Source organism: Cupressus sempervirens, chromosome 6 (assembly GCF_028749045.1).
Source record: "Cupressus sempervirens isolate cs-2001-9-10 chromosome 6, ASM2874904v1, whole genome shotgun sequence".
In the NCBI taxonomy this organism is placed as follows: domain Eukaryota; kingdom Viridiplantae; phylum Streptophyta; class Pinopsida; order Cupressales; family Cupressaceae; genus Cupressus; species Cupressus sempervirens.
Genome location: NC_143123.1, coordinates 596,118,401 through 596,137,684, shown reverse-complemented (window position 1 = coordinate 596,137,684; position 19,284 = coordinate 596,118,401). Strand labels below are relative to the sequence as shown.

At 35.7% G+C, this 19,284-nt stretch overlaps 1 protein-coding gene across 1 annotated transcript in view; it reads right to left on the bottom strand.

The window, feature by feature from the left end:
* LOC149553655 (uncharacterized) overlaps positions 1-709 on the bottom strand; it is a 95,193-nt gene extending 94,484 nt beyond the window's left edge. The window contains exon 1 of the mRNA XM_089790358.1: positions 646-709. Coding sequence (XP_089646484.1) covers positions 646-709 — 64 coding nt within the window. The remainder of the gene's footprint in view (positions 1-645) is intronic.
* Positions 710-19,284: the final 18,575 nt, after the last annotated feature.

Genomic DNA, 19,284 nt, shown 5'->3' with positions numbered 1-19,284 from the left:
TTAACTTGCTACATTAAAAGGGGCAAATGTTCTCATCATTCTGGCTTCTTGTGCCTCAAATACTTACATTTAATTTTGACACGCCAAAAATGTATATTATATTCATATTTTCATGATTGCAATGTCAGTGAGAATTGTATGACATATGAGCTTTATTTTATATCGAATGATGATAAATCGTCGAGACTTGGTAACCAGACCTAGGGTTGCATTTAACATAGTCTTGCATTACATACTTCATTTGCATTAGCATGCAATTCGATGGTAATTTTGTTCATACTCCACATGCATCAAATTCTTCCATGGCTGCACAAGCGTTTGGTTCATCAATTCACGCTCCTCAATGGAATACCTGTGACTGCCAAACAAAAACATGCAACACTACGTAAGATGTCAGTTCATACATATGCGTTCTATCTAAGTACAACATACATCTCATGTACATCAAAGCAAAAAAAAAGAGACAATGACATGTACACAAGAATACTCGGCTCAAAATCTCGTATATATATATCAAAGAATGGGTCAGTACAAAAATGGGTGCTACTCGAGTGCAATCGATAAAAAATGATACATGTGGTGCTAGCACACCAATCGATACATAGCCAGGGATCAAAATCAAAAATCAAACACAGAGCATCTAACTCTGTCCTGAACCCTCGCCTCCAGGAGGAGCAAAGGCAGCAGGTGGCGAAGGTGGTGGTGACATATCTGGCCTAACAAGAGGTCATGCACCTCCAGACTCTCGTACGTACTGAGAGAATCACTGAACCTGCAATGTCTCATCTGGCACGGTGCTAGTGTATGCGGCATAGTAATATGCAACCTGAGCAGACTAGAAGCGGATCTCATCCTGTGCTAGCTCTAGCCTTTGCTCTGCAGTCTCCGCGCGCTCCCTCTGACGATCTGTCTCTCGCTATCTCTCCACTAGTTGCGCATCCTGGACTGCTACTGCAATCTGCAACTCTCCAAACTATCGAGAGGCTACACGAACCCGCTCTCAGTACCTCTGTACCACATCCTGCACCCCACCTACTGGCTAATCTGACACATCCTCATCTAACATCTTAGGTGCCTGCTACTATGGTGGTGCCTACGGCTGTGGTGGCACCTGCTGTTGTGGGGCCTCCTGCTGAGGGGCCTCGTCCTCTGTCCTCTACCTGCAATGTTGGCTCTGTCCACTCCCACTACCCCTGGCACCTGGGTCTGATCCCATCTGACGTGGGGGAATCTGCATCTGCTGAACCCAGTGCCGGACTCATGACTACTGCTGTGGCTGAACTGGAGGCTGTGGCTATGCCTGCTGTTGCTGGGTTGCTTGTCTCTTTGTTTGCACTGCCTGCCCTGCCATCCCCGCTAGATCTGTGAAACGTGGGAATGGATGGCTAATCAAAAATGCTTGATATGTAGGTGTCATCTCGGCATCTGCTATAGCTGGCAGGTAATCCCACTGAACTGCAACTAGGCTGCGGATGTCTATCATGGATTGTTCTGGATCCATCCGTGCTGGCCACCCCCACTTGATGTCCTTCTACAACTTGGCATAGGTGTGGAACTCAGGCGAAATATCTTGTGGTCGGCCATACTGTCGCCACACTCGAGAGATCACAAATCTCTCCATAACAGATGTCGTCTTGCCCACTAGTGGTCGAGAATTGAACATCCACGGTAACTCTCTGGGAGCATCATCCCTGTCCTCTATCTCTCGCCAAGGTTGCCATACAATAGACACCAGGTCATCAAGACATATCCTCCACTGCTCTGTCTTACCCAGGTGGGCCTAGGTAATATGCCCTCAATATTTGCAAATATAGGGCTCCATGGGCTGCCAGGCATCCTTAAAAATCAGCCTACATACAGGGAGATGCTCCCAGGCCCATAAATGTAGCACATATACCCCTGCTGCCGTGGTCTTCTTCTCGTGGAAGATGACCTTATGCATCTCATGAAAAAAGATGGGCCAACATGCACTGACCCGACCCAAAGATCTTGGGTGCCTCAGCCATCTTACGGAGCATGACCCCCCACCTGCACTCCAAACCATGTTGTCCTCTATTAGGACATAAGAAATAGCTGAGGAATATAGCTAGCATAGATGCCAGCCTGTGTGTCAGTCCATAGGTATGCATGAGCTCATCCCAGCTGATGGCCCTCCCCCTTGGTAGCTCTCTCCCGAGCACAACTAATAATGCCTCTGTCCCTGCTCGAGGCACTATATCATAGATGACCCGAGTGCCGTGGAAAGGAATCCTCAGAATCCTCTAGATGTCCTCCGAAGTGATGGTCATCTCGCCCATCGGCAAGTGGAAGGTGTTCGTATGCGAATGGAAACGCTCCACCAAAGCTGTGAGTAAGCCGTGATTCACCATCACGGCTGGAATCCGACAAAGAGAAGACAAACCCAATCAGGCAATGTGTGCCCGATCTGCGTCATCCAAACTCCACAATAACTCTCCATATGGTAGATAGTTTGAGCTAAATACAATGTCTCCAAAGACCTCCTTTACGCACAACAAAAAATGACAAACAAACGATCAGTATCAAGTCGAAATGACACATCAAAATGAAATAAAATGCAATTTTTAAGTGCGAAAGTCAAAACTATCATGGAATTTCGCGTGAAATTCATGAAATATTGCTCAAAATTATAAAGTTTCACGTGAAAATATTCTTTCTTCGCATGAAGAATCACGTATTCACACGAAAAAATAGTTGCTTGCATGAAGAAATCAATCTCTGCGCGAGAAAAGAAGATTTTGCATGAAAATGGAATCGACTCACGCGAAGAATCTCTTTCTTCGCATGAAACCAAATGCCTCCCGCAAGAAGATCCTCACCGCCGTGCACGAAGAAACAGACAGCCCTGAATCTTTGCACGAAGAAAGAAGACCTTCGCATGAGAAGAGATCAGTCTCACGTGAAGAAAGATTTGACCCCTAAAAAACATCCTAACATGTGCAATAAAGGACCTCAAAATGCGTGAAAACAAAAGTATGAAGATGAAAAATTGACGACTCATCGATGGTCTGTAGTTTGCTGGCCGGCTGTGTCGTCTAGAGCACTCAAAATGATGATATCTCACGTTCACTACCATGTCTCTATTAGAGCTCAAAATCACTACAGGACAAAAGCACAAATGAATTGAAAATGACCCTTTGGGCCCTTATATAGGTGTTGACCAAATTTTTCAAAGTGCTCAGATTTGCGCAAAAATCACACCTATAGCTAATTGGACCATTCTGGATCCATTTTTGGGATCAACTTCAAAATCTAACACACCTAAGAGCCTCAAAAATGCATTTTAAAATTATAGGGACCGACGCAATTGAACGCTTGTGCAGCCGAAATCTTTCTCATACTTTGTGATTCTTGGAATCCTTTCAACTTTACATTCTCCATATTTTCAAAATTCATCTTGAAAATAGTCAACTTAAGTCAGCTATGGCTAAATTTGGTCAACTTTTGGTCAAACTTGGTCTTTGTGACTTCGCAATCATTTCAAATCAACCCTGAATTTTCTTTAGATCATTATGATCTCTTCTAGATTTTGCTGAATCTCAAATTTCTTCTATATCTCATGATATACTACTTCAAATCATATTTCTGGTGTGTCATCTTTCGATTTCACTCCCGAGGGGGCAGGATGATTACATCATTAAATACTTATTGCTCGGGGCATCTAGTTTCAATCTTATGTTCTCATCACTTGGGGCATCTCATTGCTCAGGGCATCTTGTTCCCTTCTATCTGGAATCTTTGCCATCTATCTTATATTTTCATCAATTGATGAACCTTATAACAACTCTTCTCAGAGTTTGATAGACAAGTATTGGGATAGTCTAAACCTCAACTCCTGAAGATCAAGCCTCGTTCTGGGGATGATTCTACGACTCAAGATTGGACCTTGTTATCTTTTATCGATCTTAGGTATCTAGGTGTTCTATCTGGATCCTTGAAGGTTAAGCTCCGTTCTGGAAATAATCTTCTAAATGCTATCAATCTCAGGTATCTAGGTTTTCTATCTGGATCCTTGAAGGTTAAGCTCCGTTCTAGAGATAATCTTCTAAATACTATCAATTTCAGGTATCTAGACATTCTGTCTGGATCCTTAAAGATTACACTCTATTCTGGAGACAATCTTTTAAATGCTATCAATCTTAGGTATCTAAGTACTCTGCTTGGATCCCTTAGGATTAAGTTCTGTTCTAGAGATAGTCCTTAAAAGTTTATCAATTGGTCTCTGTATCATCACCTTCGAAACCAATCTCATGTTCGCATCATGCTTTCTGATTATCTTTAAATTGAACGTGCTGCTCACACATTCATTCAAAGAGGGGCAAAATGTAATACCCCAAAATTGGCTCATTGCCATTATACCAATTTTGGTCTGTTTATGATAATTTTTAAGTCCTATTCTAATAGGCAATTCTCATTTTGCTATTCGCTACTTGACTTAATTGTCAGATGCAAAAAACCCTAATCTGCATTCATCATATTTCTTATTTAATTCCTATAGTATGTACTCATATTAGTCGCATTAAACCTACTTGATTTAATTATAATTTAATTATTAAGTATTTATACTTTAATTAAATTAAATTATATCCTAAGACTAATGTACTATGGAATTAAATTTATTTAATTTAATAAATACACCTATCTTGATTAATTAAATGTAATTATTTAATTAAATGGGAAAGGTATTTCTAATTAATTAAACGAAATTATTTAATTAAATGGAGTACTTACTTCTAATTAATTAAACAAAGTTATTTAATTAAATGGGAAGCCCTTAGTAATTAATTAAATGAAGTTATTTAATTAAATAAGAAATGTATCTCTAATTAATTAATATATTATTTAATTAAATAGAAAAGGTAATTATGAGAGCATATCTCATTTTATTAAATTAAATATTTCATCAAAATCTCTCTTCAGTTCAAAAAAGGGAAATTTTCAGTTCACTATTGATAAATATGAGTTAAATCAGTTAACTCCTTTTTCTACTCAAATTAAATTAGTTAACTCCTTATTTTACTCAAATTAAATCTGTTAACTTCCTTTAATTTGGGAATCTCCCTTTATGACTAAACTTCACCTTTAATCCTGACCGTTGATTGAAATCAATCTCAATCATTGATGGATTCCAAGAAATTCTATTTAAGAGACCCTCATCTCTTCATTTTGAGAGGATGAATTTGGAGAATTTGCATCAAATTGCTGCTGGAATCCATACTCACATTTGCTCATATTTTTACATACATCTTGCATTCTTAGTTTAAATTCATCTAGCTTAATAATGCATACATTTTTAGTTTAATGTCTTTTATTTCTTAGATTAATTGCTTGTACTCCATTCTAGATTAATTTGCATTCTCATATAGATTAGTCACATCTTCTTTTTTTAAATCCTTTGTTCTTACAGGGCCTGGTTGCTTAAACACCTCGAATCTGAAGATATTTGACAAGCAATTCCCTTTAGATAGAAGGCAACATGTCACTTTGCCAGTTGATTTTCGGATGAACAATCCAATGTTCATTCTAGGATGAATCCGCATACAATGATCGTGTTGAAGTGTGTGTGTTAGCAGAGGCCACATATACACGCATACAATAGTGCATTAGGATTTGCATTTATTTAAGAAGGTAAACCTGTTTCTTTCTTTAGTGAGAAATTAACCAATGCTAAAAGGAATTACTATGTGTATGATAAATAATACTATGCTATTTTTTAAGCCCTGAAGAAATGGACAAATTATGTTAGAAATATTTTGAATAACTTAGAAGTTGGGGGGAGGGTGAATAAGTCACCCAAGGTCTAAATGTACCACTTGAACTACTAAACATTAAACACATCAATGTTCTATTGATCCTTCTTAACTTGTTGTTGCTTGGTCTATACTATAAAAATATCATAAACTCAACTTGTATTACATAATGAAAAACACCAACACATGTGAAACATTCATAAGACATTCATCATAATTTGACACAAGGATTTTACATGGAAATCCAATTAGAGAAAAACCACCTGTAATGCCCCATCTGGAGATCCTTGGAAACAATTATGAAATACAAGCAAGATAATTTAAAAAAAAAAAACTAAGTGTAAAGCACATGATAACAACCTACACAGATCATAAAGATCACAACGGAAGAGTAACAAACAACGAACACCAATAAATCTCCAAATGCCACTACTAACCCAAACATAAATAAGAAGACATGCGAGATCAACCAAGCTAACAAACCAAGGCTAACTCCTGAAAATTGGCTAAGTTTGAAATCTGAAGCCCTGAAATTTCCTAAAATCTTTATCTTAGCTCTCAAAGGTCTGAAACCCATCTCAAATGAATCGTCGCATATATTAAAATATACTTAAACAATAAATTTTAAACCCCAAAGGACTACAACCGAAAGACACAAAACTAGATTTAAACAATATATTTTAAACCCCAAAGGACTACAACCGAAAGACGCAAAACTAGATAAGAATAGAAACAACCTGGATCCAAAATGTGACACCATAGGGTTGAAGAACACTAAAGAGGGTATCCAAATCAACTCAAAAAGTTTAGACCAGATCGAAGAGCGCCTGCTGCCTGCTCGCGCAAGTTTTTACAAAAATCAGGTGATACTTTAATACATCACAGAAAAGTAAAGCATGCCATTTCTAAAGAAGGAGGGCAACATTTTCATGGACTAGGCAATACTTCTCTTGAAGACATGTGACACTTTAAGGGTTTCATACGAAATTTCTCAAAACGAGGTGCAATACTTTCCAGTATCACGTTACATTTCTCCAAGAGGCATGCGATAGAATTAGGGGATGCATGATATAGTTTCAATGGGCGTGTGATACATTTTTGTGTCGCACCATGCTAATAAAAGGTCACCCAAGAAACTAAATAAAAACACTTAAGGAAAAACAAAAGACCAAAACTGAGTTCAAAACCTCCATACCAGGGAGTACCAGATCCACATTTTGAGGCAAGAACCCTTGAATTGAATAAGGAAATATAGAAAGAAAAACATCTAACCATCTAATAGATAGGAGTAAAAATACAGAAGAAAAATTGCAATAATTGAAATAACATCGCAATGTTCAAAACAACCAAACTAAGTACATGGTTCCTCCCAACTGTTAATTGTTGGGTGATGCCCTACAATTGGTATCAGAGCCTAGTTTTTGCTTGGTCATGGGTTCAAATCTCCCCGGTGCCTTCCCGACCTGCGTAAGCACCTGGTATGCGCGTCGAGGGGGAGATTGTTGGGTGATGCGACGCACTCCCCTGCCCACAGGTGGTTAATTATGTGGTGTTCCATGTTCACTAACAGTCATGGCTTTTGGTGCAACGGCAAATGGGCCCTACATTAATGGCATCATAAGGCCATCATGAGCCCTAGCCATCCCCCATGCATAACATCTCAAACCACCAATCAAATCATCAAAACTATTGTGATGGGGACGTCACTATTAAACATGCTAATAACCAAAAGTAGAAGGAATCTAACATGCTAGTAGTACAATAGAAGATAAATTTGCAAGTAAATAACATCACCTATCACATGCTAATCAACATAATAAGGAATGCATCAAAACTAAGATCATATAAACATGATAAACAACATCCCAATGAAAGCATAAATCACAAGAAGCATACTCTGTAAATTGAAGTACTAGGAAAACACATCCAAGAATGGTTGCACTAGGATACAAGACTGTCTCTATACACCAGTCCTTAGTAGTGGTGAAGGTAGCTATGCCTTCCAAACATGTGACACCCATAGGTCCACACCCACTGTGTTGATGGAGATAATGATCCAACCTCAAACACACAAAAAAAAATCCATGGTTAACACACATGCCAAGCACTATGATGATTGAACCCAAGACAAGACAATGCATAAACTACAGGTCCTAGTCAGACATCTCAATGGGATACTATGTAGGTACTGACATCATGGAGAGTCACTTGGCATCAACAAGCCTAAGCTTGGATCATGCATTTCAACTCCTCAACAGAGGGCCTCACACACACATTTTATTATCTTAAATTTTATTACCACCCAATGTTTTATTTAATTATCACTTACTTAAAATTTCTTCACGCCAACCTTATGGGAAAAGTTCACTAGGCTGCAAGATAGAAGCCCCCTCCATCTGCTACCCTACCCTACCCATGGTCATCTAATGATGAGTGCCCATAGGCATACAAATTCCCAATCCAATCCTAATGATCATAACTTTCAAAAGTACCACTGAAGATCAAGCCCCGCAGGTCACTTGATAATTGTACGTGTACATACTTGTGTGTGGCACACCACCATCATGAAGATCAACACAAGGACTGGATGAGAACACAACATAAAGTCACTCAATCGAAATAAACTCAAGAGGATGGATGTAACACACATCCCAATGCAACAAAAAGTGCAAATGTGGTATGAAGGATATCCAAATGGATCATCCAAGTCCATGAATGATATTGTGGTAAGAAAGCCCAAAAAAATGGGGTGGTATGCAAAATAATGCAAAAACTCCAAATTTTAGAAAAATCCAAAATTAAAACCCATTTGGCCTTTGGGTTCAAAATCCCCAAAAATCCAAAAATAAAAGAAATCAGACACCATATGTGAAAATGGGCAGCATAATGACTCAAAAACCCAAACCTCCATTTCAAAAATAGGAAAAATATTCATACCCAACCAACTGGCTAGAACCATCATTCAAAAACAGAGGGGAACACTAGTTCTCAACCTCTTAACATACTGCTACAAGAAGCAGAATCTGAAACAGAGTAAAAATGATAAAACGGGAAGGCCCTCCTGCCAACAAAAGGGGTAGAAATTGAAACCCGCATAATAAAATAAATATCTTGCCAAATCTGTTGAAAGTGATGACAAAGCATAAACTTCCCAAGCCGAATCCAACAAGACCAATCTCGCACAGATCCCATGCTCACAGCTCCCAAAATGAACAAAACAAGAATCCTTTAGAAGGGGATTTCCAAATTTCTCTCCAAATTCAATTTCTTAAAAGTGAGAAGTGCATAAAGAATTCACTTTTCCAATACTTAATCACTTTTCAAGTGAATAGACAAATAGGGAAAATAGCCAACTATAGTAGCTAAACTCTGAATCGATCCAAATAAAAATATGTATTATCCATAACAAAAATTCACCTAAGGCAAAGCTACCAAAAATTAAATCTAAAAAAAATTTAAAACTCAAAAACCCAAAATCATAGAAAATAACTTAACACTTTTGTGACAAATGCGAACTTCTAAATGCATAGACATGCTCATTGGTCTAATCACATAATGCAGATGAGTTTGGATTTACTAATCACCAAAAAAGTTTTAATTACAAAAATTAAAATAAGGATACATCGACCACATAGGGATGACATTGGTAAATATGAATAGCTAAATCACTAACTCCATGTTCCACTGCTAGGGATGTAATTCCTGCACACTAGAATACACGATCAAGTGCAATTGCATATAATATCATAGCCAAAGCAACATGTATTAAAATACCTATTTAATCCATTTACATCACTCACGTTCGCATAAAGCATAAAGATACAAGAATGAAGTAAATAACCATAGAATAAAATTCATCTCATAACATGATCAATGAATATGTCCAATAAACCATATAACTAGATATCCTCATAGATCTACTGTCATCTCAAAATAGCATCAACATGCAAATATGATAAACTAAATAGTATAGAAGTAAACCATCTATGGTACTGAATCCAAGTATAACATCCAACCCTGGGGTCATCATAAGGTACAAAATAAGAGTATCAAGTATCTCTTGAATCAAAATAAACAAGGTACAAACTACAAACACGAGAGGCACTACACCACCAATACCATGTGACTCTTTTTCACTCTTTCAAAGTGAGCTCTATTAGGAGCCAACCCTAGTAAAGGTTTACAATACACACTATTAAATGTGACTTAGTTTGAGAATTTAATCACCCTATTAGGAGTAGTTGTAAGAGGATTTTGATCATTCCATTTAGAATATCACCTAGTTAAAGGATTTAAATAGATTGTTAAGCCTTTCAATGACTATTAGGTCAACCTCTGTTAAAAGGACTTCAATACAAGATGTTCACAATGATAAGAAAGAAAAGAATAGGTTTTTATATGGTGATTACAACTCAATTTTGTTGGTTCAAATCTCTGTTAAGTCCTTATGCTAGTTCACATATAAGCCTTTCATTTTTAGCTTTGATCTTGATCTACTTAGACACCCTTCAAGCAATCATTCTACACTTCTCATCAACACTTAAGCCTTCTGCTCAAAACAACTTATTAATAACATCATAAAATCAACAAGATTTATCCTTTAGCTTTTCATTCACACTCTTGTGTGCTTTTGATCAACCTTTCTTTGTATATGAACTCACTCATACACACTAGGTGGGCTCGACTAGGCTTGAATGGACATGACACCAAAAATTTGGTTTAGTCCCCCTTTAAATAGGTAATTTGTGCTATACCATTTTCTAAATCCACCATAGATCTTAGGGTTTATGATCAACTTCAACTCGATTCAATGTATTCGTACTTCTTGATCATCCTCTAGAAATTTCTCTAGAATCCTTCTATTAGGTCTTTATCTAATCATCACATTGAATATAATGATCCAAAACATCAATCAAATCTTCAACACATTTTACATCTCCAAAGAAATCAATAGAGGTGGCTTGATCTTATGATTCCTTTGAATTTGATCTTTTACTGTCACTCAACAATCACTAAATTTTGACACTCAGTCAACACTTAAATACTCAGTCATTGTTTAGGCTTTCTAGCTTAACATCAACTAACTTTCATAGTCAATGCTAATGTTTGATCAACACTATATTTGATTGGTACTAAATATGACTCAATTGACACTAGCATTACTTGATACTCCTTAGTAATTTAGTCTTTAACTTAGCTTGGATTAGCTTCCTTGACATAAACAATTACTTCTCTTAATTATAGTATCTCTAATTAGATATCCATTATAACTTCCTTTTCATATCTTCAACCTTTCCTCTAGGTGATATAGTTATGAGTAACTCTCAAATCCTCTTCATCAATCAAATAGATATGGTATTTATGATAATCTCATTTTGGTTTTGACAAGGAAGTGACAAAACACTTAGTCATTATTCAGCCATGTGCATAGTTCATGCCAAGTGAATAGAGAAAGTTGAGTGAACAAAGCATGGCGAGCATAAGTCCCCACACAATACATGCTGGGTAATATGATAGGTAGTGTTGAACACTAGTATGTGTTGATTAGACAATGTGTGCCAAGTCACTTAGGTGCCAAATAGTCATAGTGTGCCGAGTGATTTACATGCTGAGCAAATAGAGTGTGCCGAGATATTCAAAAGTCTAGTATTAGTATATAGAGCACAATGAAGGCCGAGCATTAGAGCCTATGAATGCTAACTAAATAATTTATATCATATATGTTTATAATGGCACAAACTTCTATGAAAATTATTTTTGGTTGACATGAACATGAATTTTCAATTATAAGGAATAAGGAGGGAGTCTTATTACACATCCCTATGCAATGCATGCGTCCAATAAGATTGAGGAAAACATTAGGTGAAAATATGGATCAACCATAGTCATTGATTCTAACCTAATTTTGTCTCCACGATGTTCATAAAAAGAAGGAAAACCTAAGGGTAATATATGTTGTAAAAGAGGATACTAAGGAGAGTATCTAGTGTGAAGAAGCATGGAGAAGATGGCTAAGATAGAGTTTTGCAATGAAGAATCAGTCTAAGAAGAACAAAGACAAGCAGTGAAAGGTTAGAGAAGATAGATCTGATCAGGAGGATAAATAGATATCTAGTGAAGAGGAGATCTTACATCAAGGAGTAAGGTGTTAATCGAAGGATCAAGTGTTGGATCATTCTAATAGGTGATACAGAGTAAATGTCTTAAAAGAGTAGTCCTAACATGATTTAATAAATCTCTTAATTGAGTGCTTAATTTATTGTGAGTTTAAATCCTTTAGCAAGGTGAGACCTAACAGTCTTTGTAAGCCTTTAATAGGGTAGACCTCTCACAAAGTAGATCATAATTGATGATCAAAACTCTATAGCCATAATAGGCCACACTTTACAACTATAGTAGTGAAGATTTGTGGGTGTCATCCCCACCCCAATTTTACATTCTCCTTGGAGGGTTTTTGGGTAACCAAAATCTTATGTGCTATGTGTTGATTTACTCCATTCTTTGGATGTGATGAATGGTTACATATTTTAGTTTACATTTAAGTTATGAGAAGGATGTATGGTGAAATGTTTTATAGGTAAATGTTTTAAGTACTGATTCAACCCTCCACTTAGAACTTAGTTTCCCATTTTTAATTCCACCAATTGAGATTAGATAGCAATATGTCTCATCCATAGATTTGACATCAATGACAAAACACCAATTGTTCTAATTGTAAGTTTCCAAAAATCTCCCTCGTTAACATTAATGGAAACACATCAAATATCCAAAGTCCTAATAACTTTGTTACCATCCAATCCAAAATATTTCACTTCCATGAGTGACCACTATTCTTAGTTTGATTCTGATTCTCATCCATTCACATGATCAAACTCCCTCTATCAGTTTTCTCTCTTTCATGATTCAATCTCTCCCTCTATTATCTTATGTCCTTTCATCTTATTTCTCAATTTTTTCTCCCTCTTTTACAAAAATGCTAATGATGTGTAGCTGTGAAAACTAAAAATTCTAAATACATCTAAATTATGTATATTTTGCATGTTTGGCTGATACTTGTCATCTGACTATGACTGATCTTTGTATCTTGTACTAAACTATTCTACCTTAGGCATGTTACAAAGTATAACTTTATTGCATCAATCTGTAAAATATGTTATGTAACACATGTGATGCAATGCATATTAGCTTATTAAGTATCCTTAGTTAGAGGAATGGCCCCTAATTTACCTCTAAGATAGTCATGAGCATCTTTGGGTAATGGCTTTGTAAATATGTTAGCAATTTCTTCCTTTTTACTCACATATTCTAGCTTCACTTCTTTGTCTTGAACTAGTTCTCTCAAGCGGTGATACTTGATAGTAATATGCTTTGTCTTAGTATGCATCATTGGATTCTTTTAAATGTTAATAGAACTTGTGTTATCACAATAGATAAGTACTAGATCTTTAATCTCTTCTTTCATGCCTTTTAGCAATTTCTTAATCCATATTATATTTGAATAGTTCACTGCAGCTACCACATACTCGGCTTCAACTGTTGATTAGGAAATACAATTCTATTTCTTTCTTGTCCATGATACCAATATTTTTAAATAATACACCTTCACTCATTATTTTCCTATCATCAATATTTCCTACCTAATTTGAGTCAATGAAAACCTTTAGTTTAATCTATCACTTCTTTTGTAGTATAATACATAATCTTCTATACCTTTTAGATATCTCATTATACTTTTTATAGATATCTCATTATCCATAATATTCTTAAAATATAGCAATAATCCTAGCTACTAATACAATATTTGATCTATTATGAACAACATATTGCAATTTTTCTATCATGGATTTGTATAAGGTTTGGTTCACACCAGTAGAATCACAAGTCTTAGATATCTTGTGTCTTATAGACATAGGTTTACTCATTGGTCTTGAATCTTCCATACCAATAATCTTCAATGTTTCCTTGTTGTATTTGGTTTGTGAAATGAAAATACCGAACTTCATTTGGCACACTTGTAAACCAACAAAGAATTTGATCTCACCAAACATAGACATTTCAAATTACTTTTTGATTTCATTAGCAAGTGATTTACATAACACTTCTCTTCCTTCAAATATGATATCATCAACATCTCAAATAACAATTTCTCATTATTCTTTCCATTCTTCAAGTATAGATTGTTGTTACCATTTTTCTCCCAAAACCAATTTTCACTAAATCTTTATGTAACCTTTCATAGCATGCTCTTTGTGCTTTCTTTAATCTATAAAGAGCTTTTTTTAGTTTACATAACATGGTCCTCTTGTCTAGATCTAAAAATCATTCAGGCTATTCAATGTATACATCCTCTAGTATACCATTCAGAAATGCAAATTTGACATCCATTTGATATACCTTGAAGTTCTTGTAAGATGAGAATGCAAGAAGAGTTCTAACTCCTTCAAGTCTAGCCACAAGAGCAAATTTTTCTCCATAGTTGACTCCTTGTGCATAGCCCCTATGTACTAGCCTTTCTTTGTTTCTTATTACTTCACCATTTTCATTGAGCTTGTTCCTGAAAACCCACTTTGTCCCAATGACATCTTTGTCTTTAGGTATTGCTACTAAAGTCCATGTATTGTTCTTTCAATATGGTCAATTTATTTGTTCATAATATGTATCCAATCTTCATTAGCTAAAGAATATTTTATTTATTCAAGATCAAACTCACATAATAAACATGTGTCACCTTTGATTTTTCTCCTTGTCATAACACTTGATTTATCATCTCCAATTATTTGATTAGGTTTATGATGTCTTCTCACATATTTTTCTAATAAAGGTAGCTTTCTTCTTGGATCTTCTTCAAGTTTATCTAGAAAAATAATCTTAGGTTAATTTCCTCTTCTTTGTTCTAATTTTGGTTCATGTTCTAAATACAAGGCATTCACTATCTGATGGTCAACATTTCCTTTCTATGACCTAGCATCCACAATTTGTTGCTTGACACCCACTCTCTACTATTTAACAATTTGTATTCCCACTCCACAATTTCTTGTCTAATGTCAACTGGCAACTTGATTTTTCTGTTCATTTTGAGTGTTGGGAGCATCATCATCCACATAGATGAATGTATTATAGTCTTCAAATTTTTCATTACATGAAGCATCACCTTTTTCTACAAACTCACCAATTGTCACATTTGCACTTTCCACAACTTTGTTAGTGTTAGAATTTAAATACTTATAAACTTTTCTATTTGTGGAATAACCTAGGAATATTATTTCATCACTTATTGTATCAATTTTTCCATCTGTATTATCTTTCAATATATTATTGATCTCAGATTGGTTTTGACAAATGAGTGTCTATACACTTAATTCATCTATTTAGTTCATACAAAACAAATAACATATGCTAAGAATAACATATAAGAGAGTACATGCTGAGTAAATAGTGAGTGCTAAGCCACTCAAGTGTCAAGTCACTTAGATGTTGAGTAGATAGTATGCGTTGAGTGATTCAAGTGTCAAGCAAGTAGTCCATGTTGAGTCATTCAAATGTCAAGTTAAAACATTGAAGTTATAGTTAGTGTTGAGCACTAGGGACTTCAGATGTGAGTAATACTATTTTGACATAGTTGTTTATATTGGCACAAACTACTATGTAAACCATTTTTGAGCTAACTTAAGCATTGTTTTGCAATCTTTGTTGATAAGTATGAATCTTAATTGTGAATCCCTATGCATTACATGCATCCAATCAGAAAAAGAGAAGGTTTAAGTAGCAATATGGGTGAATCACTAACATTGATTCATACTTAACCCTAAATCACTTAGGTCTTCTTAAGGAAGATAAACCCTAAACTTTGAAAAGATGGAAAAGGAATGCTAAGAAGAAATCAAGAGAGTTTGCATGTGCAAATAGAGAATTCATGGTGATTAAGATGGTATGAATTGAATTATATTGCTGAATCAGTTAGAAGGAGAATAGAGGAAAGAAAATAGAGTACAACAAAGGTACATCTGATCAGAAAGGATCAAGTAGACAAGGAAAGATCTAACAGTCTTGTAAGCCTTTAATAGGGTAGACCTTTCATAGGGTAGATCATGTTTCATGGTCAAACATTGTAACCTTCATTGTATACACTTTATTACTATAGTAGTGAATATTCGTGCATGTCATCCCCATGCCAGTTTTACCTTTTCCATAATAGGGTAGACCTTTCATAGGGTAGATCATGTTTCATGGTCAAAAATTGTAACCTTCATTGTATACACTTTATTACTATAGTAGTGAATATTTGTGCATGTCATCCCCATGCCAGTTTTACCTTTTCCTGGAGGGTTTTTGGGTAACCAAATATCTTGTGTCACACATGTGTTGAATATTTACTTTTATGCTATGAATGTATATGCTTAATTTGATATTTCAATTTATATGCATAGATTGTGAGATGAATGTGTGGTGAATAGTTTTAGAGGTTGAAAATTTTAAGTGTTGATTCACCCCCCCTCTTAGAGTTTACTTTCTTATTGTATTTCCAATAATTGGTATTAGAGCATAGTTATATGAAAGAAAAGCTTTTCATCTTTGAGGAAAGATCTTGGAAATGGAAGTCTACAAATTGGGAAAGACTATTGAGAACTAGACAATTGAAATACAACTTGCCATACATTAGCTTAATGAAGCAAGAAATGAGTTAAAGAGATCATTGAAGAGAAGGAAGGAAATTGCTATTCAAGAGAATGACACTGTTAGAATTCCTTAGAATAACTAAGAGGGGGGGGGGGGGGGAGGGGTGAATCAGTTATCCAAGGTCCAAATGTCCTAATAATACTTTTTCACTACTTTTAATGAATCCATACACTTTTCATCCATCCAAACTTAGATCGACCATATTAGCAAGTTACAGTAAATCAACATGCAACAATAAAACATACAAGATTAACACATGACACAATGATTTACATGGAAACCCAATTTGGAAAAAACCACCAGTAACATGCTACTTGATTCTTACCCTTTTAAAGTGATGCTCTGTTAAAAGCCTACCCTGTTAAAGGCTTACAACACACTGTTAAATGTGACCTTGTTAGAGGATTTTACCAAACTGTTAGGAATGAGCTTGATCAAAGGACTTTAGAACATTCACTTGGACTGTCACCCTATTAAAGGATTTACCTCATGGCTATTAAACCAACCTAAGTCCATAGGATTTAAACTAACTGTTACAATTGCTAGAGAGTAACAATAATGGAATGTTGACCTAATACAACTTACAACATACTTTGCAAATTTTAGATCACTCTTGAGTTCTATCCTTTTGCTTGGCTTTAATCACTTCAGCTCTAACAACTTGTCTTCCTCTCAAGCTTCGTCTCCTTGAGTCTTCTTACTCATCATGCTAATGCAATCATATCTAGGGTCTTCCTATCAAAATAGAGTAACTGTGCTTTCTTTCTCCTTAGCACCTCCTTCAACACTACATGCTTTTATGCTCGACCACCTTCTCCTCTATATGCTTCATGAACTTATGACTTCTTAAATAGAAATCTGGTTTGCCTTTGTCGCTTGATTCTCCTTTTCAACTTTAGGGTTTCAAAATGGATTAGGTAGGATACAATGTATCTACTCTATATCTTGCTCTTATCTAGAAACTTCGTCTAGACTCCAGTTGTAATCTCCAAAAACATTCTACATGGTGTTCTATGCCACCAGCTCATCATTCTTATCTTACATTTAATTCACCGATTTCTAGATAACAACCTTGTCAGCTTGGATCTGGTGAATCTTTGATTTTCAAAATAATGTAGCAACTCAACATTATTGATTTACTGATGCTCAGCATCTCTGTGTTACTCGACACTATTGGTTTTCTGATGCTTGACATCTATTTCTGCTTGGCACTTGATTTTACTCAGCACCTATAATTCACTCGGCATCTGAATTTCACTCGGCATCTAAAGTTTACTCGTCACTTGAAGTTTACTCGACATCTGAAGTTTACTCGGCACTTGAAGTTCACTCGCTTGACTTTAACTAGGAATATGTTCGGTACCTACTAGCTTGGTTGACTCCCTCTCTCTAATGAACTTTAGTTAGGCTTTATAGATGTCTTATCTAAAACCTTACATCTTTGTTATGTTTCAATGTGCCTATCCTTTGTGTCTGTCATCAATACACTTTTTCATCAATGGCTTAGCTAATCCTTCTACTTTATTTCAACATCATAACTTCAACCTTTTTCTAGGTGTTCTAGTTATAGCTTATTGATTGCCTCCTCCTTGTCAATCAACCACTTGATAGTATTTGGATCACTAAAGCAATTTTCATTCCTGCAAGTAGCAAGTTTGACATCAATGAAAAAACAATGATTGAGAACATTATTTACTAGTTCCTTATGATCATTTCAACAATTTTTCTCATGATCTTTTCAATCATTTCCAATAATCTCCCTCTTTGGAATTGATGGTAAAACCAAACTGATCAATTGATCAACTTAGTTACCACCAAGATTGTATATGTTGTCTGCTATTGTGTGCTACTTTTCCTGGCCGCTGCATCTTTACTACTGATCTCATATATATCTTTCATTTTCTTCATTAATCTCCCTCTTTCATATATATCTCCCTCTTGCTTTATATTGATCAAGTTTTTGCATATTTCTCCCTCTTTGACATAAATGCCAAAGATGTAGCATCTTTATCATGCAAAATATAAGCTTTGGCTTCTTGATGTCTTCTCCCTCTATCACCATGCTTATGACTGATTTGGAGTTTCTGCTCCTGCTGTCATCCTCTGCCTCATTCTGTTGATATTTCAATGATTTGATCTTGTTGATGCAGGGAAAAATTCTTGTTGCTTTAAATTGCTTGAGTTAGGGGTATTACCCCCAACTTGCCTCTAAGATATTCATAAGTATCCTTGGGCAATGGTTTAGTGAAGATATCTGCAGTTTGTTCCTTTGTGTGAATGTATTCCAACTTCACTTATTTGTCTTCTACGAATTCTTTGACATAATGATACTTGATTGCAATATGCTTTGTTTTTGCATGCATTACTGAATTTTTGGATATGTTTATAGCACTTGTATAATCACAATACAATATCATAGGTTTTATTACCTCTTCTTTCATTCCTCTTAATAGATGTGTGAGCCACACAATGTTTGTGCAATTGACTACAACTGCTACATATTCTAATTTTGCAGTGGACTGGGATGTGCATGTTTGTTTCTTGCTAGTCCAAGTAACTAGCGTTTTACCTAAAAATAATGCACCTCCACTTGTACTTTTTCTGTCATCAATGTTGCCTCCCCAATCTGCATCTGTATATGCATTGAGTTTAAACTTTCCATTCTTTTTGTAGTATAGACCAAAGTTATCAGTTCCTTTAAGATATCTCATTATTCTTTTTACGGCTATGAGATAATTTTCTTTGGGATTATCAGAGAATCTAGCCACTATTCCAACTGCTAATGCTATGTCTGGTCTACTATGTACAACATATTGTAGTTTTCCAATCATGGATCTAT